Genomic DNA, 27404 nt, shown 5'->3' with positions numbered 1-27404 from the left:
CCAGCCCTGGACCCCAAAGCAGAGGTGGTACCAGACAGCCAACGGTATGGCAAGAGGGAAATCTTTATTTTGGTTAAAAAAGGTACAGGACAGCAGACAAGCAGCACCCACCCCACGCCCATGGGCTCAGCAGACTTCCTAGGCCCGGCCTGGTTTCCTTTAGTTCCTCTGGAGAGCACGGGGCTGTCAGAGCCAGCTCAGTCCCTCAGTGCCTGGAGCAAAGGGTACAAGCATTCTCCTGGCGTCCTACCTGCTCCGGGGGCGGGGGTGGGGCCATGGGAACAGTGTCAAACCAGCTGTGCTTAGGACAGTCACCGAACTTGTTCAGCAGCATCAGTCAGCACCCCAGACGGCTCCTGAAGAAACCTGCTCGGCTCGACTAGAGCTGTGCCTGGTTCTGGGGCTGGGCAGGCTCTAAGGCAAGATTCCTAGAGTCCTGACTCCTTACAGATCCGGGGAAGGGATAGGAGAGCGGAGGAGGGGAGGGCGAGTTTCGGCATAGTATTACGTCATCGTGCCGACAGCAGCTTTATGGCTTTCTACACTGGCCGCGTGGAGCGGGGCGGGGGCAGAGAGGCCAGCCCCTGCCTCCTATGGGGGGCCCTAGTGAGAACACGTGTGGGGCAGGCTTGGGGGCAGACCCTGTAGGCACAGACGGTGGCCCGGGTTAGGCAGGTGGAGGTGCCGGGCGCCTGGCTCCCCCCAGGCCGCTCCTGGAGAGGCAGAGAGCAGCGGTCCTCAGGAGGTCCTTAAGCCCCCGCACATACTGGAGATCCAGGGCAGGACAGCAAAGAAGGAGAAGAGAGAGGGTTAGCGAGATCGGGAGGAGAGAGGAGGCCCACAGGGGTGCCACAGCACCTGCCTCTTCCCCACAGAAGGGCCAAGGCTCGGGCAGCAGGCAACAAAGCAGGAGGGAAAACGGGCAGGTGAGAGAAAGCTCAGCAGGGGCAGAAAGCCAGGACACAGTGTTAGTGATCAAGGGCCCCTGCACACCAGGACACCACCCGAACGGCCCCAGCACCTCAGGGCAGGTGCGCATCCTCTCCCCGACCTCGCTCTTCACCTCCTGCTCCTGCTGGGGAGCTGCTCTGTGCGAAGCCACATCCTCAGTCCAGTGTGGGGCTGGGCTTTTAGACCTGCCCCAACACCCCAGCGCTTCTGCTTAGGGGGGAGTCCTGGGGGCCCTACCACGGCCAGCACACACACCACACCACACACCAGACAGATGAATGGGCTCCGTGGGGTTGGCGAGGCATGCGATGAGGACGACACGGTGTGTGAGGGGAGCGGGCGGTGCTGGCTGACGGGGAGATACAGTCTTACCAGCTAACCCTCTGCAAAGAGGCCTGTTAGCTCCCCTCAGGCTGTGCAGGAGATGGCAAAATCCTGACAGGTGTCCTGGGGGAGATACCAGAGGTGGGCCAGCGTTACGAGCTGTCTGGCCGGGCCCTGCTGCCCGGGCGGGGGCGGGGGCCAGGGAGGCTCTGGTTCTCAAACTGGAATCCACTGCCTTATAAACATTTTCTTAGCTGAGCAGTCACTGGGGGTCAGCACGGAAAGACAGCAAGGAGGAAGAACTCAGGGGTCTCCAAGCCCCCAGGGCAGGGGAAGGTAGAGGCGACAAAGAAGGGACAGGATGGCCTTTTCTTACACGCCTGCGGGGGCCTAGCTGCAGCCCCCTCTGCTCAGCCTCCAGCCAGGGGAGAAGAACGGTAGCCAGATCACTGGGTTGCCTGCCTTCTTTCTGTCTCCCCAGGAAAGACCAAGTTTGGCTGGAAGAATAGAGGGCTGCCAGTTGGGGCCTCAGCAAAGAAAGAGCAAACAAAAACCAAACCAAAGCAAATCAATTCTTAAAAACAAAAATTTTATTACAAGCAGGAACAAAGAATACTGGCTTAAATAAAAGGCAGGTAGGAGTCCCCTCCTCTGGCCAGCTTCCTCCCCACCCCCACTGCCACGGCAGCATGGCCCAGGGTCCTGAGGCTGGGGCGAAGCTGCTTCTCCCAGAGGGAGCCCCTTGCGGCTGCCACTTCTCAGCTGCCTGTGACCCACTAGCCTCTGCAGCAAGGAAGGACAAGATGCGAGGACTTCCTATGTCACTTTCCAAGGGCTTCAGCCCACTTAAAGGGCCAAGGAAGGAGACAGAGGGACAATTTCCTATCTATTTTGACAAGAAACTAAAACTCCCAGGAGAGGAGGGACATCCTCTAAGTTTCTGACCCAGATTTAGGCCAACCTTCACTCGTCTCTCGGCCCACCCTGTTCCTTCCTTTTCTCTGGAGGGAGGCCTCCAGTTGGCCGACTCCCCATGCTCTAGCCCCTGGCACTGGGTCCCCTACTCAGACCTTGGAGGAGGGAGTGTGGCGTGCAGGATGGCAGCCACTCCCCACAGCCATTACGCCACCCACCTGACCAGGCCCCAGCCGGTCTGGGCAGGTCCCAGCTGGAAGCCTGACCTGGGGGCCAGGCGGCTGAGTCCCAGCCACTGTTTATCTGAAGTCCTTGGAGGAGGGAAAGATAGGAGGATGGGGCTGAACTGCCGCAGGAGCCCAGGGGTCTCCTGTGACCAATGCACACACTCCCTGTCCCCCTGGTTCAGGCTGCTCCTGCTGCTGCCACCACCGGCTGACACCCCAGGGGGACAGTGGGGAGTGAGACAACCCTGGGGGAGTGGGAGCCAGCCACATTCATACACGGGCACGCGAGCGCACACACACATACACACACACACTCACTCACTCATGGCCAGAAGGTCTCTTGTAATAAACTTATTAAAACCAAGTTGCCTTCTGATAACCCTTAACCTGGCACTACACAGATAGCAATGTGGCTGACTTCTTTTTTCTTCTTCCATTTAAAAAAGGCTATGTAGAAAAGAGGTCTATAAAATTGTGCAAAATACCCAGCATTAATAAACCCATTTCAAGTATTGCCAGCATGAGTGTAACCTGCCCATCCCCAGACCTGACTGGGGAGAAAGGTGGGGGGCCAGGCTGGGCCCCTGTTGAACCGTCCATGGGCAGAGAGAGGGCGAGGCCCCCGCCTCCTAGTGTGCTGCCCAGGAATCATGCAGGAGCTGAGGTCTCGGGTGCCTGGCTGGCCAGTTTGGCTTCCTCCGACACAGGCTGCCCCTGCCACCCCCAACTCTGCCCTCTCTACCTGGAGCCCCAGCTCTAGTCTACTGGCCAACTCCATACAAGAACAAAAATGGAAGAAAGAACAATGGCTATCACAAAAAGAATGAAGGAGACCACAGACCAAAGCAGACCCCAGAAGCATCCTCTCCGACAGCCTGCTGTCCAGAGCCGACTGCTCCTCGGTCCTGCTTCACCCCTTGGGCCCCGGCCCAGCAGGGCCCAGCAGCTCTCCCACCTCGGAGGCATCACACTCAGTCCGCACCCTCACTCACACGGGGCACGGCTCAGAGGCACGGCAGAGGCTTGGCATGGTCCCCTGGGCGGCCTCAGGAGCCCTGGCCTCTCTCTCCTGTCACTCCTGCCACTGATCAGCTGGGGGAATTTAGCGCCCAAGACCGTGGGAACCTGGTTTGGGGAGCAGAGGGTACAGCCATGGCACAGTGTGGGGAAAGCCACGCAGGGTGGGAAATAAATACGAAAAGACTTAAAAAGTCTTTGGCGGCTCTGCTTCCCTTCGGGTGAAATGGGGAGGGTCCTGGCAGGTGTGGAGGGCGGCAGGTGAGTGCGGAGGGGCATACAGGCCAGCAGGTGGCAAGTACTGAGCACGGTTCAGGGGTGGCCTCCTACCATGCTGGCATCAGGCTTGGCTCTGCAGGCTGGCTCGTCGCTTCTGATGGGCGAGGGCAACACGGTGTCAGACTGCACAAATCCCCTCCGGTCAATCAGGCTTTCAAAATACAAGGTGGGGGGACACATGAGGCCCTGCCTGACACCAGAGCTCCAGGCCGGGGGCTGGATGGCAGGGTCCATCTCCCAGCCAAGGAAAGACCCAGCCCTAGAAAGGCTGAGGAAAGGGGAGCTGCTCTCCAGTTGGCGGCTCAACACCCTTCCCTTCTGGAAGGGCCGTCTCTGTACTCTGGACACTTGGCTTTTGGCCACAGATTTTACCCACTATTAATTCAAACTGTCCAGCGTTCTGTCGGGCTCCCAGGCTGCAGGTAAGGGGAAGAGCAAGGATGAAAGGGCATTGGGAGATGGTACAATTCCTACTGTCCTTTCCCCGGGGGCAGGATCGGAGAGAGGCATATTGGCTATTGAGCAGGAGGAGGTAGGGATGGTGTTGGGAAGTCTTACCAGCCCCCCTCCCCTGCCCCCACAGTGCCCAATTTAACTCCGGATCTGGACATCTAGCGCCCCCTGGTGTCAGGACAGAGGGGGCGCTTCCCAGCAGGGCTGAGCCACCAGGGCTCTCCTCTGCCAGGAGGAAGACGGAGGCCCCACCCAGTCCAGCCATCAGCACCAGAAAGGCAGTGTCACTCAAGCATGGACAAAACATTAATTGTGGTTACCCCTGGGGAGTAGGATTACATGTGATATACAACACTCTTGTTAATATTTTGTACTTAATTTTTTTCTACAATGAGCGCACGGGATTACAAGTTAAAACTCTCTACAGAATTCCTTTATGTGACACGTGTCCTGAGTGCATCCAGCAGGGGATGGTGGACAGAGGGCATCTGTGGTGTGGGGAGAGGTCTGCTGATTCCAGAACCTCTTTCAGAGGAATAGACTCACAGGGCCATCCCCCCACTGGTCTGGCCAGGCCAGGCCCTATGACCTTTCCCCTGTACCCCCTGGCTTACCTGGGAGGTAGGGGGCCGCAGAGCACAGCACAGCAGTTAGTGATAACACTTTTATGGCTGTAGGGATTGACAGAGGCCTCACCGCCCCTCTTGTTGGACCACGAGCCTTTGATCTGCAAGCAGGAAGGAACTCTGGGTCAGGTACCTCCCTTCATTTCACTTGTTCTAGAGGCTGGGGAAAATCAGCGAATTCTGAAACCAATTCTGGCTAGTCTATTGCAGGGAACATGCCTTTAACCCAGGCCATTCAGTGAGGATGTGGGGGACTTGCTGGATGTTGGGGGGCACCCAGAAGAGGAGGCACTAACCAAGACAGAAGACAGAGCAAAGCCAAAGAGAAGCCTACAAAGGAGACTTTCTGGGTGCATCCTTCCTTCTCTGTCCAGCCACCCAAGAGGGAGGATAGTGCAAGGGCACAGGGCCCAGGCTGACCTGGCCGTGAACTCTGGCTCTGCCACAGACTTGCTGCATGACCCTGGACAGATCACCACTTTTCTGAGTCTCAGTCCTCATTTGAAAAATAGGGAACTCTCTGGTAACACTGTTGGAGCATTAGATGAAATCTTGCCCAGCTCTAGCTCTGTGAAGCCGGCTATCAAAGGCACTAAGGAGATTAGCAGTAAAGGATACTGGCTTGAGTTTAACCTAGAGTTTTCCAAACTTATTTGGCCATGACACCCCTTTTTGCTTAACCCCTAGTATTATCCTGCAGAAACAGCCCCCAGGAAATCACCTTAGGAGAAGCTGGCTGACATCATTTCTGCTCTGTACCAATCACCCAGCATGTGATACCCTATTGTGCATGTTAAGTTTTGTTTCCCCGAAAGACAGGCTGAGGTCAAGAAATGTATTTTCTGTTGGTCAATGGGCCTCTGAGCAGTATCAGATGGTGGCCCTGGAACAGATGCTCTCATTTGCTTTTTTGTTGTTTGGAAGGATGGTGGGGCGGGGGCGGGGGTGGGCGGTCAGGTCTGGCCCAGGGCTGGGCACACAGTGGGTGCTCAAACAATGCTTGTCGGTAGAGATCTACAAGGCAGCAGGTCAGGAGGCTGATGGAGCTTCACCTTTCTGTCCTGGCCGGCCCCCTCAGCAAGGATGCCTCAGAGAGCCCCAGGACATCCTGAGAACAGGCACATTGCTGCTGTCTACAAGGGCAGTGCGGTGGGCACAGCAAGCTTCTGAGTGCAACCCTGGCTCTGTCCCTTTCCAGCTGGGTGACCGGGGGCAAGTCACTCAGCCATCAAATGAAGAAAAAGCGTCCTTGTTCCTTCTGCTTCAGAGTTGGCAAAAGGATCGAGAGAGATGACGGAAACTGAAAGAACTTTGGAAATGGTAATGAGCTGGCCAAATGTAATGACGGCTGTGGTGTGAGTGCTGCTCTAGCGGGGCTACGGAGAAAGCAACCTCGGGACCCTGGGAGCCAGCACCGAGGGGCCCTCGGAAGCCTGCACAGGGTCTCCCAGGGCCCGGCCCTGAGCGCTGGAAGGAGATGTCAGGCCACCTCACATCTCCACCCGCACTTCCCTGGCAGTCTGAGAGTCAGGGCTGCACTGCGGTTGCCCCAGGCTCCCTCAGCCCTGCCTCCATCCTGGGATCGGGCCCAGCGGTGAGGTGTTGCTCCAGCCTTACTCACGTCTTCATTAGTTGTCAGGTTGGAGGCGACGAGGTAAGTGTGAAACCCTGAGAGGCCCAGGATGGACCAGATGGAGAAGAAGCAGATCACCAACTCCAGCACGGTGAGCAGCGCAGTCAAGGAGGCACACGGACACTGGGGCCGGGAGCCTCCCTTGCCTGGAAGCTGGCCTCGCCAGCCTCTCTCACCCATCCTTCCGTGGAGCTACTTCTCCAGAAAGGATATAACTTTGTAAGCTTTCCGTGATTTCAGATCACCTCCTGGGCCCCAGGCAGGGTTTGGGAGCACCCCAAGGGCAGGACGAGCCCAGGGTGATGGACGGTAGAGGGAATTGAGGATTCCAAACACCAGAACCGCGGACATGGCATGGTCCAGGGAGCTCGGTGTCTTAAGGGAGGACAGGGACTGTGGCCCTGAGAGCTCTCGGCCATCCCAGCTCCACAACAGCGCATTCAGAATCGGCTCCAGCCTGGGGCTGAACAGAAGCAGCTGGTAGACTGGATTCTAGAGCGCAAACATCAGCTCTACTCCATTCCTCTCTGTTTACGGGATGAGGTGCGGGGACCCGCCCCAGTGAAGGGGGCCTCGGGTCCCACCAGGGCTCCCGCTTGCCGACAAAGGATATCTCGCTGGTGTCTCCTTCAGAGTGGAGAGGAAGTTGCTTCCCTGAGAGCCTGGGGAGGAAGAGACAGGAGAGGGCACGGCTCAAGGGAGAGTGACCACAGTCCCTTGACCTGGCCGCGCTTGCTGGCCCGGGCCGCCCACTTGCCCCTGCCCGCACTCCCACCATCATCCCCAACTCACGCAGCGTCAGGTGGGTGACCACACAGGCGAAGATGAAGGCCGTCAGGAATGAGAGGGAAAGAATGAACGCATAGAAGAAGCGGTAGTTCCGTTTCCCCACACAGTTGCCCACCCAGGGGCAGTGATGGTCAAACCGTTCTGGAAGGGCCAGGGAGATGGGTTAGGGCCGCCCTGGCCCACAACCAGCAGGGGTGTTTAGAGGCCTCTCGCATCTCCACCCCCTCGCTCTCTCCACACGTGACTCTCAGTTCCTCGACACTCCTGGCCTCTGGTCCTTCACCTGACAGGTCCCGTAATTCTTCCTTCTTGTCTCGGCTGCAAGGCCACTTCCTTGAGAAAGTCTCCTCCAACCCCAGACAAGGTAAGGCCCCTGTTATCTGCCTTGTTGCCACGGCACTTATCCTTTGCAGCACTTTGCCCACGTGTGTTTATATATTTATTTACAATTGGTGGGCTGGCCTGTAACCCCTATTCAATTGTGAGCTCCATGAGAGGGCCTGAGCTGAATCCCAGGGTCTGGCAGTGTCTGGTACAAAGAAGAGCCACAGAAAGTACTTGTCGCCTGGCCTACGATCCCAGCCCCATGCCAACGACCAACGACCCCTGTCCCTTGCTCTAAAATAGAGGACCAAGGAGGGGCTGGGCCACTACGTAACTTGTGGAGAACCGGCATTGGAGGCCTAGTCAGAGGGCTGAGCTCACACCAGTACTATGTCCCTGGGGGTGGGGTCACACCCAGACCAGTGAGGAAAGTCCCCTGTGGGAATGTGGGTCACAAGCCTGTCGCAGGCCTCACACCCAGGCCAGGGCCCTTCACGGAGGTGGGGGGGGCAGATTCTCAGGGATGAATGACGCCCATTGAGTCACCCACTTCACTGCCTGCTGTCCCGGGTGTTCCCCACTGTTCTCTTGCTCAGGGAGTGCTGAGCTAGCGTGATGAGGTCTCCGCCCTGGAGACCGGGCACAGTCACCGTGGCTCAGCTCGCCTGGGTCCTCCGCATAGCCTTTCCCTTACAACACCCTCCCAGGGGCGCACCCTGGGTCCCCATCAGAGCTGCCAGGCCTCTGGAGAGCAGGGAGAGGGGACAAAACAGCCTCTGGCTCCGCAGCAACCACGCAGGCGTGGGTCAGGAGCTTAGCTTCCGAGCCTGGCTATGTCCTCTCCACCTCACCAGCTTCAACTCCTCTGTTCCCAGATTCTTGTCCCTCCAAATTCTGGGAATCAGGTCAAAGTCTTTCAGTATAGCTGGCCCTGGGCCACATATCTAGAATGTCATTGCTCCAGTCTCTGGCTCCTTGGAACCTGGACCTACTGAGGACCAGGCCAAGGCCTGGAAGAAGGGTTCAGGGCATCTCTGTGTCTGCCCCACACTTCAGAGATGGGGGAAGGAATCCACCAATCCTGCGCTGAAGCCAAGGTACCACTGGTCACATTCAGAGCCCCCGCTCCACAGCCCCTCCTCAGTCACAGCAAATCTGGGTGAACCAGACTTCCTGCCCAGCCCTGGATATTTCAGACACCCCCCACCCCCCATGAGCAACTCCCGTGTCTGCAAGGCTCCATCCCTCTCAGGGCTCCCACTTACCCACACAGTTGTCGCAGACACTGCAGTGTGAGGTCCGGGGCGGCCGAAACATCTTGCAGGTAAAGCAGTACTTCAGCTTCACCACCTGCCCATTGATCATCACCTCCCGGGTCCGAGGGGGTGGCCGGTACGTGGAACTGCCTGTGTTGTCTGAGACGGGGAGGAGAGACAGATGGGGGATGGCCAAGCCCAGAGCCAGGAGCCTCAGCACGGGGGGAAGCCAGTGCTGCCTGGCTGGGACAAGAGAAGCTTTAGGGAAGCTGTTTCTGGGGAACAAACATTAGGGCAAAATCCCTGCCTAAGTGGGGGACAAATCTCAAGAGCTGCTACCACCTACCGAAACTTGCTATGTGCCGAGCGCCGCGCTAAAGCTTCACACACCTGCTCACATTCCACTCTAAGGAGGGCTATCAGAAAGGGAGACCAGGGATGGCTTCGTGAGGTTTATCTGCATCTAAACAAACCTAGATCTAAGTTCTGGTTTCCAGGAGGTTCAGGAGACAGAGGGACAGAGGACACAATGAGAGTAAAGCTATGAAGAAACAATCAGATCCGGAATGTGGGACATCTACAAGACCACCGGCCTGCTCTCTAACAAAAGTCAATGTCAATACTGTACATCAACTATACTTCAATTAAAAAAAATTTTTTTTAAAGTCAATGTCACTTACAAAAGGAGAAGGGAGTTGGTTCTAAATTAAAAGAGATTTAAGGGCTTCCCTGGTGGCGCAGTGGTTGAGAATCCGCCTGCTAATGCAGGGGACACAGGTTCGAGCCCTGGTCTGGGAAGATCCCACATGCCGTGGAGCAACTAGGCCTGTGAGCCACAACTACTGAGCCTGAGCGTCTGGAGCCTGTGCTCCGCAACAAGAGAGGCCGCGATAGTGAGAGGCCTGCGCACCGCGATGAAGAGCGGCCCCCGCTTGCCACAACTAGAGAAAGCCCTCGTACAGAAACGAAGACCCAACACAGCCATAAATTAATTAATTAATTAATTAAAAAAAGAAAAAAAAACCCTCAAAAGAAACGACTAGTAATTAAAAACATAAAAAAAAAAAAAAAGAGATTTAAGAGATATAAACCAATACAATGCTTGATCCTAGACTGGATCCTGTTTCCAAAAACAAAACACAGCAACAAAAGAGATTTGGAGGGTGATGGGGGACAAATGACTATAGATTAGAAATTTGGTAACTATTAATTTTCCTAGATGTGATAATGGAATTGTCATTATGAGGAGGCTATCCTTAAATCTTGGATACATATTGAAGTATTTATGGGTTAGGTGTCTATGATGTATATAATTTATTATGAAATGGTTTAATAAGAATTATGTGTGTGTGTGTGTGTGTGTATGACACAAATAACTAATCTAGACAGTGAATGTATAGGAATTTGTTGTATTAATTCTTCCCACTTTTCTGAATGTTAGAAATTTTTCATAATAAAAATTTTAAGAGAAAAAAGAAATGCAGAGATATATGATATTCATGGATTGGCAGACTCAATATTAAAAAAGGATTTATTCTCCCTAAATTAATCTGTAGATATAATATAATCCCAGTCAGGATTTTTTTGGTGTGGAAATTGACAAACTCATTCTAAAATTCACATGGAAATCAAAGGGCCAAGAATAGCCAAGGCACTCTTGAAGAACAAAGCTAAAGGTCTTATACCACGAGACATCAACACTTATGATAAAGCCTTAGCATTTAAGACATCCTGGTTTGGGTACAAGGGTAGAAACGCTGACCAATGGAACAGAACAGAGACTCCAGATATGAACATGTACATGATCGTGTGGTTCACGACAAAGGCAACATTGCAGTGCCAAGAAGGAAGATGGGGGCTTCCCTGGTGGTGCAGTGGTTGAGAATCCGCCTGCCAATGCAGGGGACACGGGTCTGAGCCCTGGTCCAGGAAGATCCCACATGCCACGGAGCAACTAAGCCCGTGCGCCACAACTACTGAGCCTGCGCTCTAGAGCCCGCGAGCCACAACTACTGAAGCCCGCGTGCCTACAGCCCGCGCTCCGCAACAAGAGAAGCCACCACAATGAGAAGCCCGCACACCACTATGAAGAGTAGCCCCTGCTGGCCGCAACTAGAGAAAAGCCCGCACGCAGCAACAAAGACCCAACACAGCCATAAATAAATAAATTTATTTTTTTTTAAAAAAAGGAAGGAAGATGGTCTCCTCCCAATAAACAGTGCAGGGTCCACTGGATACACAAGTGGGGGGAAAAAACATATCTGCACCCCTGCCTCCCACTAAATACAAATTCAATTCCAGATGGACTGCAGCTCGCAATACGAACGTTTTGGATTAAAAAAAAAGAAAAAGAAAAATAGAGCAACCTCATGACTCTGGAGTAGACAAAGATTTCTTAAACAAGACACAAAGGGACTACTCATAAAAGAGCAATATGATAAACAGCATTTTATCAAAATTAAGAACTTCTGTTCATCTAAAGAGATCATCAAGAGAATGAAAAGATGACCTTCAGAGTTATATTTGCAATATGTTTATCTGACAAAGGACAAAGGATGTGTACCCAGAATATGTAAAGAATTCCTATGAGTCAGTAAGAAAAAGTCAGACAACTGAATTCAAACGTGGACAAAAGATTCAAACAGGCATTTCATAAAAGAAGGTGGTCAGATGGCTAATAGACACATGAAAAAGTGCTCATACTTGTTAAGTCATCAGGGAAACGCAAATTAAAACCACAATATATTACCAGTACATATGCACCAGAATGGCTAAAATTGAAAAAAAGAAACAAAAAACCACACACACACACACACACACACACACACACACACACACACACATATCTCTCAAGTGTTGGCAAAAATGTAAAGCAACTAGAAATCTCATATGACCACTCTGGACAACTGTTTTGCACTAACTACCAAAGCTCAGCATATGCATCCCAGCAATCCCACTCGTAGGTATTTTCCCAGCAGAAATGCGCATGAACTGACATGCACCAAAGACAAGTACAAGACTATTCTAGCAACAATTCTCAAAATAGCCAAAATCTGGAACTACCCAAACACCCATCAATAGTAGAATGGATTAAAAAAAAAAAAATTGCAGTATATTCATACAATGGCATTCTATACAGCAACGAGAATGAATGATCCTTAATTACACACGGCAATATGAATGAATCTCACAAACGCTGTGTAAAGTGAAAAATACCCATAGACGTAAGAGCACAAAATGTTCACAAACAGATAAAAGTAATCTACGGTGTTAAAAGTCAGGATCGTGGTTATCTTTGGGGGCGGGGGCTGACAGAGACCGGAAAGGGGAACCATGGGGGCTCCTGGGACACCACTGTTTCTTGATCTGGGTGCTAATTACGTGTGTGTTCCAACTGTGAACCCTCAACAAACAGAACACTTACGAGTTGTACACTTTTAGCAAGCCTGTTATACGTCAGTAAAAATCTAAGAAAAAGGAAAAAGAAAGTAACTTGTCCGAGTCACAAGGTGGGTAGGCTGGCAGAGCAGGAAGCTGAACTTAGATCTGCCATATGCAAAACCCACAATTCTACCCACAGAGCCTCTTGGTACCCCAGGCCACAGAAGACCAGCATTCCCCAGACCAGTGGCTTCTCCCCAGACAGAATTCCGAGAGTCACACAGGGCTGCCTGGGATCCCCAGCCCTCGGCTATGTTCCCAGACATCATTTCCACTGGATTGAGTCCCAGATAATATCTCCAGTTTGGCCACTTGCCCCCGACGATTACTTACTGAGTGCCTAGCGTGTGCCAGGCACTATTCTAGGCACTTGGCATGCATCAGTGAAGCAGATTCGTGTCTCACGTTCCTAGCTACCAGAGACTTTTGCTAGGCTGTTTCACCACCACTTCGACTGTAGCATGTTTAAAATGGAACTAAGCATCTAAGCATCTCTTCCTTAGCAATGGCAGCACGGTCAAGGCAGGGGGTTTGAGGCCAATGGACATACTCTGAAACCTGGTTTTGCCACTGACTGTGTGTGAGGCAGTCAAATGAACTTTTCTGAGCCTCAGTTTTCTCATCTGTAAAATGTGAATAACAGGTAGAATGGGACATGAATCCTAGCTCCACCTCTTACTAGCTGGGTTTCTCTTGATGATGCCGTTTGCTAGATGTGTGACAAGGCAAATCATTTAACCTCTCTGTGCCTGTTTCCTCGATCACTGAAATGGGGATAAGAAGAGTACTCACCTCATAAAGATGTTGCGAGGATTAAATGAGTTAATACATGTGAAGTGACACAAAGTAAATGCTTAAGAAGTGTGCACTGTTACTGCCAGCTCATAGAACTACTGAGAGAAAGAAGGGAAAGAGAACAGGTCACTGAGTGCTACTGTATGCTGAGCACTTTGCATATATTCTCCTCTTTAATCCTGATAACATCCCAGGAGGTAAAGTTATCATCATCATCTCTAGGTTACAGTTAAGGAGCCTTTTCAGTGAGGCTAGTGGCTTGTTCAAGGCCACACAGTGGCAGAATCAGGATGTGAACCCAAGTTCCCAAAGCTTGGGCTTGAGGTCTTTTTGTACATTTTGAAGTGTCATAGTGAGTGTTATTTTTCCCTGTCTGGTTCCTTATTTCTGCTGATGGCACAATCCAAGGGCTGAAAGGAACCTCAAAGAGCATATAACACAGCCCCTGGCACATAGCAGATACCTGATAAATGTCCCTTCACTGACTGCCTCTGTTCTAACTCCTTCAGTTTACAAATGAGAAAAGACGCCCAGAGAGGTCAGGGGATTTGTCCGAGGTCACACAGCCAGTAAGTGGCAGAGGCAGGGGAACCCAGTTTGAAGTCTCCTCGCAGACCTTTCCTTCTCCCTCATCCATGCCTGGCCAGTCGCTAGGTCTGGTCAGGTTCTTCCTTCATCACCCGTCACTCTCTCCACTCCCAACACCGTAACCCAGGCCAGGCCCGTATCACCAAACAGCTTCCCCAGAAGACTACCTGCTCCCAGACCCTCTGCCTTTCTACCCGCCTTGTACACACTGTCACATTCCTCTAAATAACCCCTCGTGAGTCACTTCCCAGCTCAGAAACCCTTCACTGGCCTCTCCTAAAAAACAAGATAAAGGCAAACTTCTTGTCCTGATGTTAGGACCCTCCACAGTTGAGCCCAACCTCCATTCCCAGCTTTTCTCCCACTACTCTGCCCCAGCTTCCTGCCCCTGTTCCTGAGCCCGGCCTCCCTTCTCTCTGCGCATCAGGACTCACCGGGCATTGTCAGCAGCCTTCCTGACCACAGGAGCCTCGGGGCTGTCGGGCCTCACACACAGCACAGAACACACTCTCTGCTCCGTGCTGAGCTGGGACAGGACTTCCGTGTGTGTACACTGTCTCTCCAACTGGACCCTACACTGCTTGAGGGCAAGGACAGTGGGACAAACAGGCAGTCCTGGGCCTATCAACTACGAGGCAGCAGGCAAAGAGGAGAGATACAGGCAGGCCTGGAGTTCGAATCCTGACTCTTGGGACTTCCCTGGTGGCGCAGTGGTTAAGAATCCGCCTGCCAATGCAGGGGACACGGGTTTGATCCCTGATCCGGGAAGATTCCCCACATGCCGCAGAGCAACTAAGCCCGTGCGCTGAAACTACTGAGCCTGCGCTCTAGAGCCTGTGCTCCGCAACAAGAGAAGCCACCACAATGAGAAGCCCGCACACCGCAACGAATACTAGCCCACAGTCTCCACAACTAGAGAAAGCCCGTGCACAGCAAGGAAGACCCAACGCAGCCAAAAATAAATAAATAAATAAATTTATTAAAAAAAAAAAAAATCCTGACTCTTCTACTTTTAAGCTGGTGCCCTTGGGGAAGCTGCTTAACCTCTGTGAACCTATTGCTGCATCTGTAAAAGGAGACAAATAATAGTGACTACCTTGAAGGGTGGTGAGGATCAGAAATAGTACACGGGACTTCCCTGGTGGCACAGTGGTTGAGAATCTGCCTGCCAATGCAGGGGACACGGGTTCGAGCCCTGGTCTGGGAAGATCCCACATGCCGCAGAGCAACTGGGCCCGTGAGCCACAATTACTGAGCCTGCGCGTCTGGAGCCTGTGCTCCGCAACAAGAGGGGCCACGATAGTGAGAGGCCCGCACACCGCGATGAAGAGTGGCACCCCGCTTGCCACAACTAGAGAAAGCCCTCGCACAGAAACGAAGACCCAACACAGCCATAAATAAATAAATTTAAAAAAAAAAAGAAAGAAAAAAAGAAAGCATCCCTCCCATTGCCGCCTCACTCCTTCTTATCCAGTATTTTGAGAAAAAAAAAAAAAAAGAATCCGCCTGCCAATGCAGGGGACACGGGTTCAAGCCCTGGTCCTGGAAGATCCCACATGCCGCGGAGCAACTAAGCCCGTGCGCCACAACTACTGAGCCTGCGCTCTAGAGCCTGTGAGCCACAACTACTGAGCCCACATGCCACAACTACTGAAGCCTGCATGCCTACAGCCCGTGCTCTGCAACAACAGAAGCCACCGCAATGAGAAGCCCGCGCACCGCAATGAAGAGTAGCCCCTGCTCGTCGCAACTAGAGAAAGCCCACGCGCAGCAAGGAAGACCCCAACACAGCCAAAAATAAATAAATGAATTTTTTTAAAAAGTGGAACTTAATTGAACAAAAAAAAAAAAGAAAAGAAATAGTACACGTAAGGGAACTGACACTTGGTGAGTACTTACTAGTAGCTGTTTTCATGAGGGGCAGCAAGGCACAGGCTCTGGAGTCTGAAACACTGGGTTTGAATCCTGGTTTTGCTACCCACCTGCTAATTCAGGAAGTCTCTTCACCTCTCTGAGCCTCAGTTTCCTCATCCATAAAATGGAGACAAGACCATCTCACTCTCACAGAGCTGTGGTGAGGGCTGAGTGAGAGGCTGCAAGGCACAGTGCTGGGTTCACAGGAGCCTTAGTCCTGACAAACGGCTCAGGCTGTGACACCCCAGTGTACAGAACTCCCCAGCTCTTCCCAAAGCTGTTGATGCTACTCCAAACCCAACCCCTAATCCTGCCCCTCGGGCCCTAGGTCCCAGTGCCTGCCCCTGCCCAGTGTGGTCTCCCAGGCTTGGATACAAGCTTTGGAGCCAGACAGACACTTGGGTGTGAATCTTGGCCCAATCACTTACTAGCTGTGTGATGTGTGTCAAGTCGGTTAACTTCTCTGTGCCCTCATCTGCTAAGCAAATAAAATGGGACATAATCAAATCTACCTCCTAGTGCTGTTAGGAGGATCAGGCAAGAATTCATCAAGTGGGTTTAGCAAAGTGCCCAGCACCTGGCAAGAGCTTAATAAATATTAGCCATTATTATTATTGTTGTTTCTATAAAACACTATATTCCAACGACTGATTTGTAGAAGATACTTGAGAACACAACCCATCTGTGAGTGAAGGACAGCCACAGACCCTCTTCGGGACTAAGAGAAAAGTTATTGGAACCCTCACTGGATTCCCAGAGGCCCTCCCAGGGCAGAGGGGTGCCCATGCCTCTCCCCCAAGGCAGGAAGAGAACTCCCACCAGTATGTTCTGGCCCCTGGCAGCCAGGACTCCGCCTCTCTAGAACCCTGAGAAAGAGGAAGTGAGGCTCTGCACACCCAGCTTCCTCGGGCTGCCAGGAGCTGGAGGTAAAGGAGAGGAAAAAGGGCCCAGTGCAAGGGTGCCACCCAGACGCTGAGTAAAGTCACCAACTGCAGGGCCCTAGATGAGATGGGTCAAAGGAGGCTTTGCAGGGATGCTGCTTCAGGGCTGAACCCCACATGGGGTAGGGGAAGACAAGCAGGTGTCCCACTGCTTTTTCTCAGGCCAGAAAGCATATTCTCAGGCTGACCAATAACTGCCCTGGTCTCGGCCTCAGAATCCTCCTCAACCCACTCCTCCCAGCAGCCATTACCAGTGGTAGCTTGTCAGTGGCCAGAGCAAGACCACTTGCCATTCCTGACCACAAGTCTCAAGCCTCTTCAGTTTCAGTAGAGAAAAACCATTTTCAAAGTGCACTGACATTCCCCGTCTCACTCGTACAAAAAACGCCCTGGGCTGGGCAACGACAGGACATGTGCCCGCGTTTTACAGACTTCATTCCAACAGTACAAGGTGGGGTTGAAATTAGAACCCTTGTCCTCCAAGGCATTCATTTGTCCATTCTTTCAGACACTAGCATCTATGATGTCAAGATATTGTACAAGGCCCGGGGTGGCAGGTGAGGGAAGTAGGGGGTAAGTACACAGAAATGAGTCAAATGTGGTTGCTTTGTTACTCAGTTCAGAAAACATTTGTTGAAGAAATGAATGAAGGAGTGGTAATAAGAGATGCTCTCCTGGCCCTCCAGAGCTCTTTCTGGTTCAGGCTCTTCCCCAAGAAGTAAAAAGCACCTCCGGGTGGGAAACTAAAGCCCCCAGGGACGTGGTAACGAGGGGGAGGCTCCTTCTTGCTGAATGGCTGGGAGAAGGAAATGAATCTCCCACTCCTTCCTCTTGACCGGGGGGCCTGCTTTGGGTATCTTCACCCCAACTCCGGCCCCGAAGAGGAGCAGCCAGGCGCTGAACGGCCGGGGCTGTGACTGAAACCCAGAGCTGGTGGGGAGGCCCCTGAGGCTGGCTGGCCATGAGCTAGTGAGGAGGCGTTAGTGAGGGGAGGCCGGGCACCTCTGCCTGCCCTGCTGGGCCCCAACGCTGCCCTTCTCTTGTCCCCACCTGTGGAGGAATCAGCTGCAGGGCTGCAGTTGCCCAGCTTCCAGGCTTGGGGTCAGCCTCAGTGGCCAGGCTGTGAAGACTGGATCACTGTGATCCCCACCAGACCACTTCTGTTCATTCTGGAGGTTTACGGGGCCCCTGCCACACACAGGCTTCCTGGCAGGCCTGGGGGTACAGGAAGAGCTCGGCCTGGGGGCAGAGTGAGCAGGAGAGGTGGATGATGACAGAGTCAGCACAGGAGGCACGGTGAGTCAAGGGTGGCGACTCTGGGGCCAGCGTGATCTCACTGAGAAACCTGGCCTGGCCACTTGTTAGCTTGTGATTTTGAGGAAGTTGCTCCGCCTCTCTGAGCCTCAGTTTCCTCACTGGGTAATAACGGTATCAACCCTGTAAGACGATGATGCCAATGAGAGATGTAAAGGTGTAACCCACTGCTGGTCAATGAATGGTGTTACCGGTGTCTGTACTCAACCCACCATGAGAAGACAGAGTGGAATATGTCGGGAGCGGGCAAGAGGCAGCATTCAAGAAAGCAACGAGACGAAGCAGCGACGCAGCTGGGTGGGAGAGACTGAGACCTCGGGCTCATGGGGGCATGGGGGGGCACGGTAGCAGAGGGGGCCCCGTGGGTCAAGGCATCCGCATGCAGTGTGGCTGGGGCACCGGGGAGTGGAGTGAGATGAGGAGGGAAGGGTGGGCCGGGGCCTGCCTTCATCCTGCAGGCGAGTGCGCCTCCGAGGACGAGCTTTCAGGAAGATGGGAGATGGTTTGTTTCCTGGCCGTGACACTAAGCAGCACTGAATCACATGATGAGAAAGTCACTCCCTTTTCAATTCTCTTTCAAGCCTTGACTCCATCCAGGGGAAAGTCTCAACTTTTAACACCGAATACCTGTGATCCTCACAGGCCTCAAGGTGACTGCTTTCCACAGGCGACTGTAACCACCAAGAATTCTGTAACACTGTTATGCTTTTGTTCCTATGATTATCTTCTATTTAGAGCAAGTGGCTTCTGCTAACAGGGGTGATATAAATTTTCCTTGTAAAAATCGTTTAAAAGCAAGCCATTTAAAGGAAAATACTAAAGAAAGCGGGGTACAAGGGGAGATGCAGAAAGGGCAAAAATCACCGAGGTTGCACTCCAATGGCCGATCTTCAGGAAATGCTGCTGAGGGCAGTAGGGTGTCACCCAAATTCTGAGCCAGGGAGGGCCAGGTCAAAGCTGGACCTTGGAGAGACAACTACGACCGAAGGGAGAGGACAGGGCCTGGTCAGCAGAGTCCTGAGCCAATCCAGATGGAAAATGAGGTGTGTCTGCCCAGGGCAGCAGGCTTCAGAAGGACCAGAGGGGAGACACTCTGGAGGCAGATAGGATGCGGTTTGTGACCTGCTGTGTGGTGAAGGAGGGAGAGGCGGCCTCTGTGTCTGTCGTGTGAGCTGTAACCGTGGCTAGGTGAGTGTCTGTCACTCAGATTCAGGTGTTCCTATGACCTCCCATCAGACCAGGAGCTTCTTGGGGGCAATGCTGCCGCCTCCTCCTACCTCTTTGCCAACTGCCCAGAGCCTGCAGGGTAGTCGAGCTGCACGGCTCACCAGCTGACAAGTCAGGAGCTCAGACCAGGGTGGCCAACCAGCCCTTCTGCCTGCAACTTTGGGGTTTCCCAAGATATGTGGCTTTCAGTGCTAAAACAGGGACAGTTCTGGGCAAACTGTGAAGAGCTGGCCACCCCACCTGGGACGGTCCTTGCAGGGTGGGAGCCCTAGAACCAGATCCCATGGGGCTGGAGTGGCTGGCCTATGGGGCCAAAATGAGAGGGTCACACTGTCTGCATGGGTCCAGGCCCCGGTCACCAGCACACGTTTATATGAACAGCACCACGCACCTCAGAGCCGGCCCCCAACCTTCTCGAAAAGGCTCAGTGACTTTAGTCCTTTCTAAGAAAATATGTTTCACCCTGATTAGAAGCCTTCAGTTCAGGTTTAGATTCAAAGACCCCAAAGATGCCATTTTCCAGGCTTGGGAACTGTTCTCAAAGGGATGTTTCTGACCCTGACACTCAGGGGCCCTCAAGACTGACTCTACCCATCCTCCAAATCCTCTGAAGCACTCCTGTGTCCAGCCAACATGGCCTGCTCAGCTCCCACGCCTGCCCCCCTCCTTCCCACTCTGTCCTCCCCTCTTCCTGTTCCATTTGCATGGGGGCCTCCTTTCACACACCTTCCTGTGCTTGAACTCCACCCAAACTTTATGGTTTGGCTCAGGGCACCTCTCCAGGAAGCCTCCACATAACCTCCAGGCAGAAGATACCCTGGTTTCTTCGATCCTCTTCCAAAGCCTCATCTAACCTGTGGCGGCCACTCAGGCCTTCCACCTTGGACTGGGCTAAGCTGGAAACCACCAGAGGGAGGGTTCACATCAGATTCATATCCCCTCCCCCCCAACCTCCCTGCCTCCTCTCCCTGCAGTCAGGAGTCGGCATACAGAATTAACACATAAATGACCAAACCTATAACGCCTGGTTAGGAGAAATTCCAACTGTCTCTCCACCAGTCACCAGCGGACAGCAAGGAGCGCCTCTGCAGAGGCTGGTCCGTTCAGCCAATGTCGCTGAGCCCTCCACGTGGCGGACAAGGTGAACAAGACACTTACCACCCAGGAAAGGCCGCTGGGTTTGCCTGACAAATTCTGTAATGACCACCATGCAGCCCAGGGCCATGGTGGAAGGACAAGGTGCTCTGGGAAGGTGTCATGAAGGTGCAGCCCACCTGGGGTCACAGAGGCTTCCCAGTCAATTGAATTGAGACCTCAGAATAAAGAGCGCGTGGCCGCGGAAGACTGGGACGTCTCCCTGCCGCCATCTCAGAAGAGAAAGCATACAGCTTGGGGGTCAAGGCTCTGTCTCCGCGCCCCCGCTCCCGGCCGTGGGATCCCCTGCCTCAGTTTCTGCCTCAGCACAGCAGGGCTGCTGCGAGGATCTGTGGGGATAATGGCTGGGGAGCACTCAGCACAGTCAAGCTCTCCCCAGACACAGGGGATTACTGTCGTCAGTACGACCCAAACAGCTCACGGGAGGCCAGAGGACTCCAGGCAGCCAGACCTCTGAGCCTGGGCTGAGCTGGACAATAATCCTGCCTCATGATTAGCCCCGACCTGGGAGAGGAGAAACAGGGCTGCCCCGAGCCTCCCCTGCTGCCAGCGGCCGGCCGCTGGGTCAGACCGCAGGAAACTGAAGCAGCAGAGACCAGGAGGCTGGGTGGCGAGTGGCCCAGGGGTGCGAGGGGGAAGGAAGCTGGATGCAGGCAGAGGAAGATGACAACCGAGGGCGTGGCTGAAGACAGGCCAGGGCAGAGGAAAGAGACAAAGAACAGACAAGCGTAGGAGAACATCCTCTCCCCTCCCGGCCGCCCTCCTGAGCTACTCCAGACCATCAGTGGAATGACTTCCAGGACGGATGCGGCAGGGCTCTGCCACTCACAGGCTGCCAGGGCTCTTCAGAGGCAGCTGGGTATTTATTTAAGTCTGTCTGAAAGCCACCCTGTTAGGGGAAGGAGCCAACCACGGACCGGAAACCCCTGAGGTGTGCAAATCCCCACGTCACTTCTCGGCAGGAAGGAGCTGGGGTGGAGCAAGCTGAGATTAAGGCCATGGCCGTGGTGCCCAGCCACCCAGAACACCCGCTCAGCACTCACGGAGGCACCAAGGGCCACCTGGGTGCTGGGAACACAGGTCCCTCCTGGCCATGCTGCCCTTCCTGCCGCTTCTCAAACACACCAGTCTGGTCGCCACTCCCGGCTTTTGCTTTTACTATGTCCAGAACGCACATTACTGGCTCATCTCAAGCGCCACCTCCTCCAAAGGGCTTCCCCTGACCGACTCATCTGGACCAGCCCACTCCCCGCACCACCGTGCTCTCCCCCAGACACCCACGCAGCTCAACTCCTCATCTCTGCAGGTCTTTGTGTCTTTGCTCAGATGTCACCTCCTTCACAAGGCCTTCCCCACTCCCCTATTTTTTCCCCCTATTTAAAATTGTACACCCTCCCCCAGCTCTCGCCCTCCCTCCCCCAGCTTCCCTCTTCTCTGTGTCACAGACTAGATATTTAATTGTTAACTGTCTTTCCCCTCCCATTGGAATGTCAGCTCCAGGAAGACAGGGATTATCGTCAGATTTGTTCACTGCTGTATCTAAAAGTGTATGAAAAGTGCCTGGCACATAGTAGGGGCTCAATAAATGTTTGATGAGTGAATGAATAAGTGTGTATGAATGTTTAAGAGCAGGGACTCCGGCCAGAGTGCCCGGGGTCTCATCCGCGCTCTTCCACTGACTGTGTGACCTTCGACCATTTACTTAACCTCTTTGAGACTCATTTTAATTAATCAGTAAAAGGAGAATAACCACAGTACCTGTCTCACAGGATTACTGGGGGATTAAATATGATCATGCATATAAAGAGGTGAACACAGTGCCTGGGCTCCAATGAGCACTCAGTACCGTGTGGCTGTCAACACCAGCCCTCACGTGGTAGCATTTCTTGCTTATTTGCTCATGTGCTTATCCTCTGCTTCCTCCACTCTAGCATCGGCTCCAGCTTGCCCTGCTCACCACGGTACCCCCAGTGCCTAGCACAGTGTGGGAAGAGAAAATCAGGCCTCCTCTCAAATCAAGAAATGCGGAGCTGGGAGACACAGCCACGGCTGGAGTAGGAGCCTCACCGATCTGTTTCTCCAGGGCCGCAGCCTCACAGACGGTGGCCCGGGGCAGGATTCCGGGGTCGGTGAAACTTGTCTGTAGCAGGCAGCTCATGACGAAGAAAAACAGGATGGCAGCAATGATGGGGATGGCGAGGGTCAGCTGGCGGGCCAAAAAGGGACAGCTAGAAAAAGAGAGGGAGAGAGAGATGAGCAGACACTCCAAGGGCTGCCTGGGGCTCAGGGCTACAGCACCAGGTAGGCGCTGTCATCCCATCAAACACCACCACGGTCCTGAATAGAGGCAGATGTATGGTCCCTGGATGAGTGCAGCCCCGCACCCGTCCGTGCCTAGAGCAGACATCACTAATTGATCCTTGTACTTTCTCCCTGAGCCCCTGGCAGATGTGATCAACAGATCCCAGCACTCAACCCCTGCACTTGGCTGCAGCCTCAGAATCCTTCTAAACACAGAGCTTCAGGCAGCCACTACCAATGAACTGGATTGTCACTTGAGATGAATCATCCAAGACAGTGTTCATTCATTTATTCGGTCACTCCACAAATATTTACTGAGGTCTTCTCTGTGTTAAAGGCAATGACTTCAACAAGCAGCAGGGATAACGGCAGTGAATAAGACAAGAGTCCCCCCGCTCCCACAGTGAGGCTTATGGCCCAGTGAGGAAAACAGACATGTAAACAGAGAATTGCCACACAGGGCTTGGCATGTTATAATGGGGAAGGGGAAAGTAGTAGAACAGTTAGGAAAGACTGGATGAAGGAGAGACTTCCTAAGCTAGAACCTGAATGAGTAGGGTCAGCCAGGTAAAGGGTGTAGGGGGAAGAGCGTGGTCCAGCTACTGCCACTGTCACCCAAGGGCCGACATCCGGAGTCAGTTCTATCGGGCCCCCTGACCCTAGTGGGCTCCAACAGCCTGTGCACGGGTCTGACGTTGAGGACCGCCCATACTATTAACCACCATCCTATGTGGCCTTCCCTCCCAGAGCCAGAGTGGCACCTGACGGGGTGAGGAACTGCTATTTGGGGATGACTGACCGCTGGGAGGCCTGAATCAGCCAACGTCCCAGGAGCTGGCACAGTTGGAGGAGCAAACCTGTGGGCATCTACACGCTGTTTCTGGAGCCTCCATTGTTGGAGGCTCTGGCCTCCAGAGAGGCCCTTCCCTTGAGGAGCAGAGACTGCCGAAACCAAGGGCTCCAAGTGGGCCACGTTCTGCTCCAAACATCTCAGTGGTCCCCAGGTCTGAGCCTCAAACAGTGCTGCGCCCTCTGTGTCACCCACATGACAATTCAACTAGTTCATGTACAACCAGACTTCTTGGGAGATGGAGAAGACTTGCAGAGCCCTCAGAAACACCAAGTCCTGGCCCCTGGTTTTACAGATGGGGACATCAAAGCCCACAGCCAGATCCAAGGTCACCCAGCCAAGCAATGGCAGGATTGGGGTCTCCAGGCCCCCAGCAAATGCTCTGTCCATTTCATTCAACAAATAAACGTTATTTGCTATATTGTATTGCAATCTATTTACTGTATTGAGTGCCTACTACATACCAGGCCCTGTTCTAGGCACTGTGAATACAACAGTGAGAATAAATACCTGTTCTCATGGAGAGAGACAAGCAAGAAGCTAACAAGAAGCATAAGTGTAGTATGTCAGATAGCGGCAAGTGTTTTGGAGAATAACGGCAGATGGGACAGGAGGGAGGGGGCCAGTTTCCTATATTACAGGGATGGTCAGGGAAGGACAGGAGAAAGTGAGGGAGTGGGCCAGGAAGCTATCTAAAGGAAGAATATTCCAAACCATGCAAAGGCCCTGAGGTCGGAGTGTGCAAGGAGGCCAATGTGCCTGGGACGGAATGCACAGGGGACAGTGGGAGGAGATGGGGACAGAGAGGAAGCCACCACGAGGGCTCTGGCTCTTATCCAGAGAGGCAGGGAATATTCAGGGAATATTCAGATCTGACTTGGAATTAAAGGGGGCACTCTGGCTGCTGCGTGGGGATGGGAAGCAGGGCAGAAGCTGGGAGGCCTGTGCAATAATGCACCAAATCAAACAGTAGAGAAAATCATTCACAGCAAGAAAGGCCCTAGAGCCACGTTTACCTTTCCCCAGAGCCTTGGGAGAGTGTGAGCACCTCTCGCCCTCCAGGCCCTCACCAACAGCGTTCCCATACACCAGGTCCCTACTGAGGTTCCACCCCAGTCCAGGCCCAGGCGAGCTCTCAGCCCAAACCCAAACCCTCCTGCCAACACCACCGGCCCAAGTGAGGAGGAGCGCAGCAACAAAGACGGGATGATTCACAAGCTCTCCTGGAACCCAGAAGTCCTCGCTTCCTCCCTCTCTGGGGACAAATCTGTCACCAATGAAGATATCCCCTCAGCCCAGAGGAAGTCCTGTTTCTGAATTGACCAAATCCCACACTGCAGGGTCACAGGGGCCAGCCCTGGCAAGCACCACTTCCTCCTGCCTCAGCTGCATCCCTGGCTGGGAGGACCTGGTGGAGCCTGAGGGATGCTGGAAAAGTCACTTCCAAAACACCCACATGGGCCGGCCCAGCAGGGTGTATCTGAAACTCAGCCCAAGGGCCATGCTGGAGGCTGGGGGCTCCCCAGAGTTTCTGCTTGTTAATTATTCGGGAACTTTTTATCCACCCTGAGTCAGAAAGCAAAGGGTGAAAGGGAGAAGCTAATTGGTAGGAAGTCCTCACCTTGCTTCAAGGGGAAACCCAAGGTTGCAGATACATGATCTGGCAGCTGGAAAGGGTAACTGGGGGCCAGTGTCTTGGTGGAAGCCTTATCATGGCCCATGGGAAGGGTTTTTTGGTGATGACAAGTAACAGCAGCAGCCAGCTTTAAATGCTTATTACCAGCTTAAAGCTTATGTGCATGAATTCCTGCCACCCTCGTGACAACCTGAGGAGGGGGTACTATTATACACCCCATTTTATAGATGAGGAGACTGGGGTTCTGAGTAGTGGAGCGGCGGCCCGGAAGCCACACACTCGGCGCCTGGTGGAGCGGAGATGTGAACCAGCTCTGTTGGCTGCAGAGATGGAGTTCTTAACCACCTGTAAAATTGAGTAAGACCACAAAGGATGGGTAGAACCAGGAGGGAAAGGTGGGGCTCATGCAGCATGGGTAGGTGTGCATTTGTGTGTATGTGTGAGTGTGTGTGAAAGGAATCAGGAAGCAGGTGGCTCAAGCCAGAGATCAATGGTAGAGTGGAAAACTTCTGATACAAATATGTGACCCTGGTAAAGTGACAGGCATCCCTTCCTCCATCCATGAAATGGAGAATACTGTGTGGGCCAATCCTGAGTCACTGGGGATATGAAGAGGTCAAAAAGCCATGGGGGCAAATATGACCTGTCACAGGAAAATCCTCTTTTGAAAAATAACAAGGCACTGCAACTGTTCCTACCGTGGAACAGGCCAGAAGGTACTCTGGAGTGTTGGGAAGGGAAAGCAAGCCAGGAGGTCAGGAGGTGGGGGGCAGGGGCCTGGGAGATGTCTGGGGGGACCAGAGGAGGAGGAGGGAAGGACAGGAAGCTCTGGAGAAACTAAGGAAGGTGCTGGAGAGAAAAGGGGAGGTCTGAGAGGCCCAAAGATATTTGAGGGCCTAGGGTGAGAACGACTGAAGGGAAAGCAAGGGGGGAGGGTCTGAGAGTAGAGAGATGACTAGGGGACCCTAGAGGGACCCTGGAGGGAACAGGGAAGATGGCTGGGAAATCTGAGGTGGTATATAGCCAAAGGACAAGGAAGAAATTCAGAAGTTGTTTGGAAAGGATATAAAGAAAAGATGCCTCAAGGGGTCAGAAAGAAGCTGGGAACAAGAGATGGTCCAGGGGATAGGTGAGGAGAGGGGATCTATCCAAGGAGCTGGGGAGGCCTGGGGCAGATTTTGAGAGGGCAGAGAGGATAGGGGTCTTGGAGGGACATGGGAGGGCAGTGATCCCGGCAGAGGTTGGCAAAGGCAGGGTGCCAGGGAAGGATGGGGGTGCTAGGGAGGGGCCAGAGGGGATGGGGTGGCTGGCAAGGATGGAGGGGACCAGCTTAGATGGTGATCCAAATTGTCACGGAAGGATGGCGAGTCTGGGAGGGGACCAGAAAGGACAGGTGGGAGATAAGCAAGGAGACTGGAGAGGCCTGAGGGCAGATTCTGAGAGGCACCAGGAGGCCAAGGAGAAGCTGGGAAGGGAGGGTGCCTGGCAGGTGCTGGGAAGGGTGGAGGGCCCAGGAGGTGGGAGAGGCCGGGGTGCCCAGCAGGGGACCAGAGGGGCTGGAGTGTCCATCAAGGGCTGGGGAAGGTGGGGTGAGCGGCAGGCGGCAAAGGGGATCGGAAGGGATGGGGCGCCTCAGGGGGCGGGGACGCCGCCGAACTCACTCGAAGACGAAGAAGAGGACGGTGGTGGTGAGGATGAGCAGCAGCGTGAGGGCGAAGACGCCGCCGTGGCCGGATAGCATAAGGCGGCCGCCGCAGTAGAAGCGGTTGCGGCCCGGGAACACCTCCCACTTGCGCCGCGGACGGCGGCCGATGCTCCCGCTGCCGCTGCCGCTGCCGCTGCCGCTGCTGCTCCAGCGCGGCGCGGCGGCGGGCGGCGGGGGCCCGGGGCCCGGGCCGGGGGGCGCGGCGGGGCCGGGGCGGCGCGCCCCGGGGGAGGCGGGCGGCGGGGCGGCCCCGGGGCTGATCTGCTGGTATTCGCAGTCCTTCATGCGGTCGGCCGCGGACCTCGGCTCTGCACCCCGCGGGCCGGCCGGGCCGCACCAGGACCGGGGCGGAGCGGAGGAGCTGCTAGCGGCGGCGGCGGCGGCGGCGGCGGCGGCGCGCGGCGCTCGCTCGCAGGGGGCGTCCCCATCGCCGCCCCGCCCCGCCCCGCGCGGCCTCCCGCCGCAGCGCCCCCTCCGCCCGGGCCTGGGATGGCGCTCGGGCCCCGCAGCCCGGTCCTGACCCGCTGCAGGGCCCCGACCAATCCCCTGCCGCCCCGATCCCTGCTGCACAATGACGGGGCAGCAGAGGCGCGCTCCAGGACTCTTTCTGTTCTTTTGCAATCAAACCATTTGTTGGGCGTCCGCTGTATTCCGGGCGCCGTGCCGAGCGCCGAGATTTGAGAGGTGGACTTCGTGATCTACTTCTGGCAATCTGTATTTCCAGGGCCAGGCTTCACCCATCT

The 27404-nt window shown here is 54.1% G+C and overlaps 1 protein-coding gene across 1 annotated transcript; it reads right to left on the bottom strand.

Annotated features, from left to right (window-relative positions):
* Positions 1 to 1845: 1845 nt before the first annotated feature.
* ZDHHC18 (zinc finger DHHC-type palmitoyltransferase 18) lies at positions 1846 to 27036 on the bottom strand. Its single transcript, XM_059916225.1, has 8 exons — positions 26618 to 27036; positions 22237 to 22397; positions 8804 to 8953; positions 7218 to 7355; positions 7039 to 7087; positions 6414 to 6516; positions 4781 to 4893; positions 1846 to 3864 (listed from the first exon to the last, which is right to left on the bottom strand). Exons 1-8 carry the CDS (start codon positions 26944 to 26946, stop codon positions 3747 to 3749), a joined length of 1161 nt encoding a protein of 386 aa, XP_059772208.1. The 5' UTR covers positions 26947 to 27036; the 3' UTR covers positions 1846 to 3746.
* Positions 27037 to 27404: the final 368 nt, after the last annotated feature.

Source organism: Balaenoptera ricei, chromosome 1 (genome assembly GCF_028023285.1).
Source record: "Balaenoptera ricei isolate mBalRic1 chromosome 1, mBalRic1.hap2, whole genome shotgun sequence".
NCBI classification, from domain to species: domain Eukaryota; kingdom Metazoa; phylum Chordata; class Mammalia; order Artiodactyla; family Balaenopteridae; genus Balaenoptera; species Balaenoptera ricei.
The sequence above is the reverse complement of the archived record's forward strand: the minus strand, read 5'-3'. Positions and strand labels throughout refer to the sequence as shown.

Coding starts and splice junctions, on each gene's coding strand:
- ZDHHC18 (XM_059916225.1), bottom strand. CDS start 26,946: ATGAAGGACTGCGAATACCAGCAGATCAGCCCCGGGGCCGCCCCGCCG. Junction 7,356..8,803: donor TGTCTGCGACAACTGTGTGG/GTAAGTGGGAGC, acceptor TGGCCCTTCCAG/AACGGTTTGACCATCACTGC. Junction 3,865..4,780: donor TGCGGCCCCCTACCTCCCAG/GTAAGCCAGGGG, acceptor GTATTTTGAAAG/CCTGATTGACCGGAGGGGAT.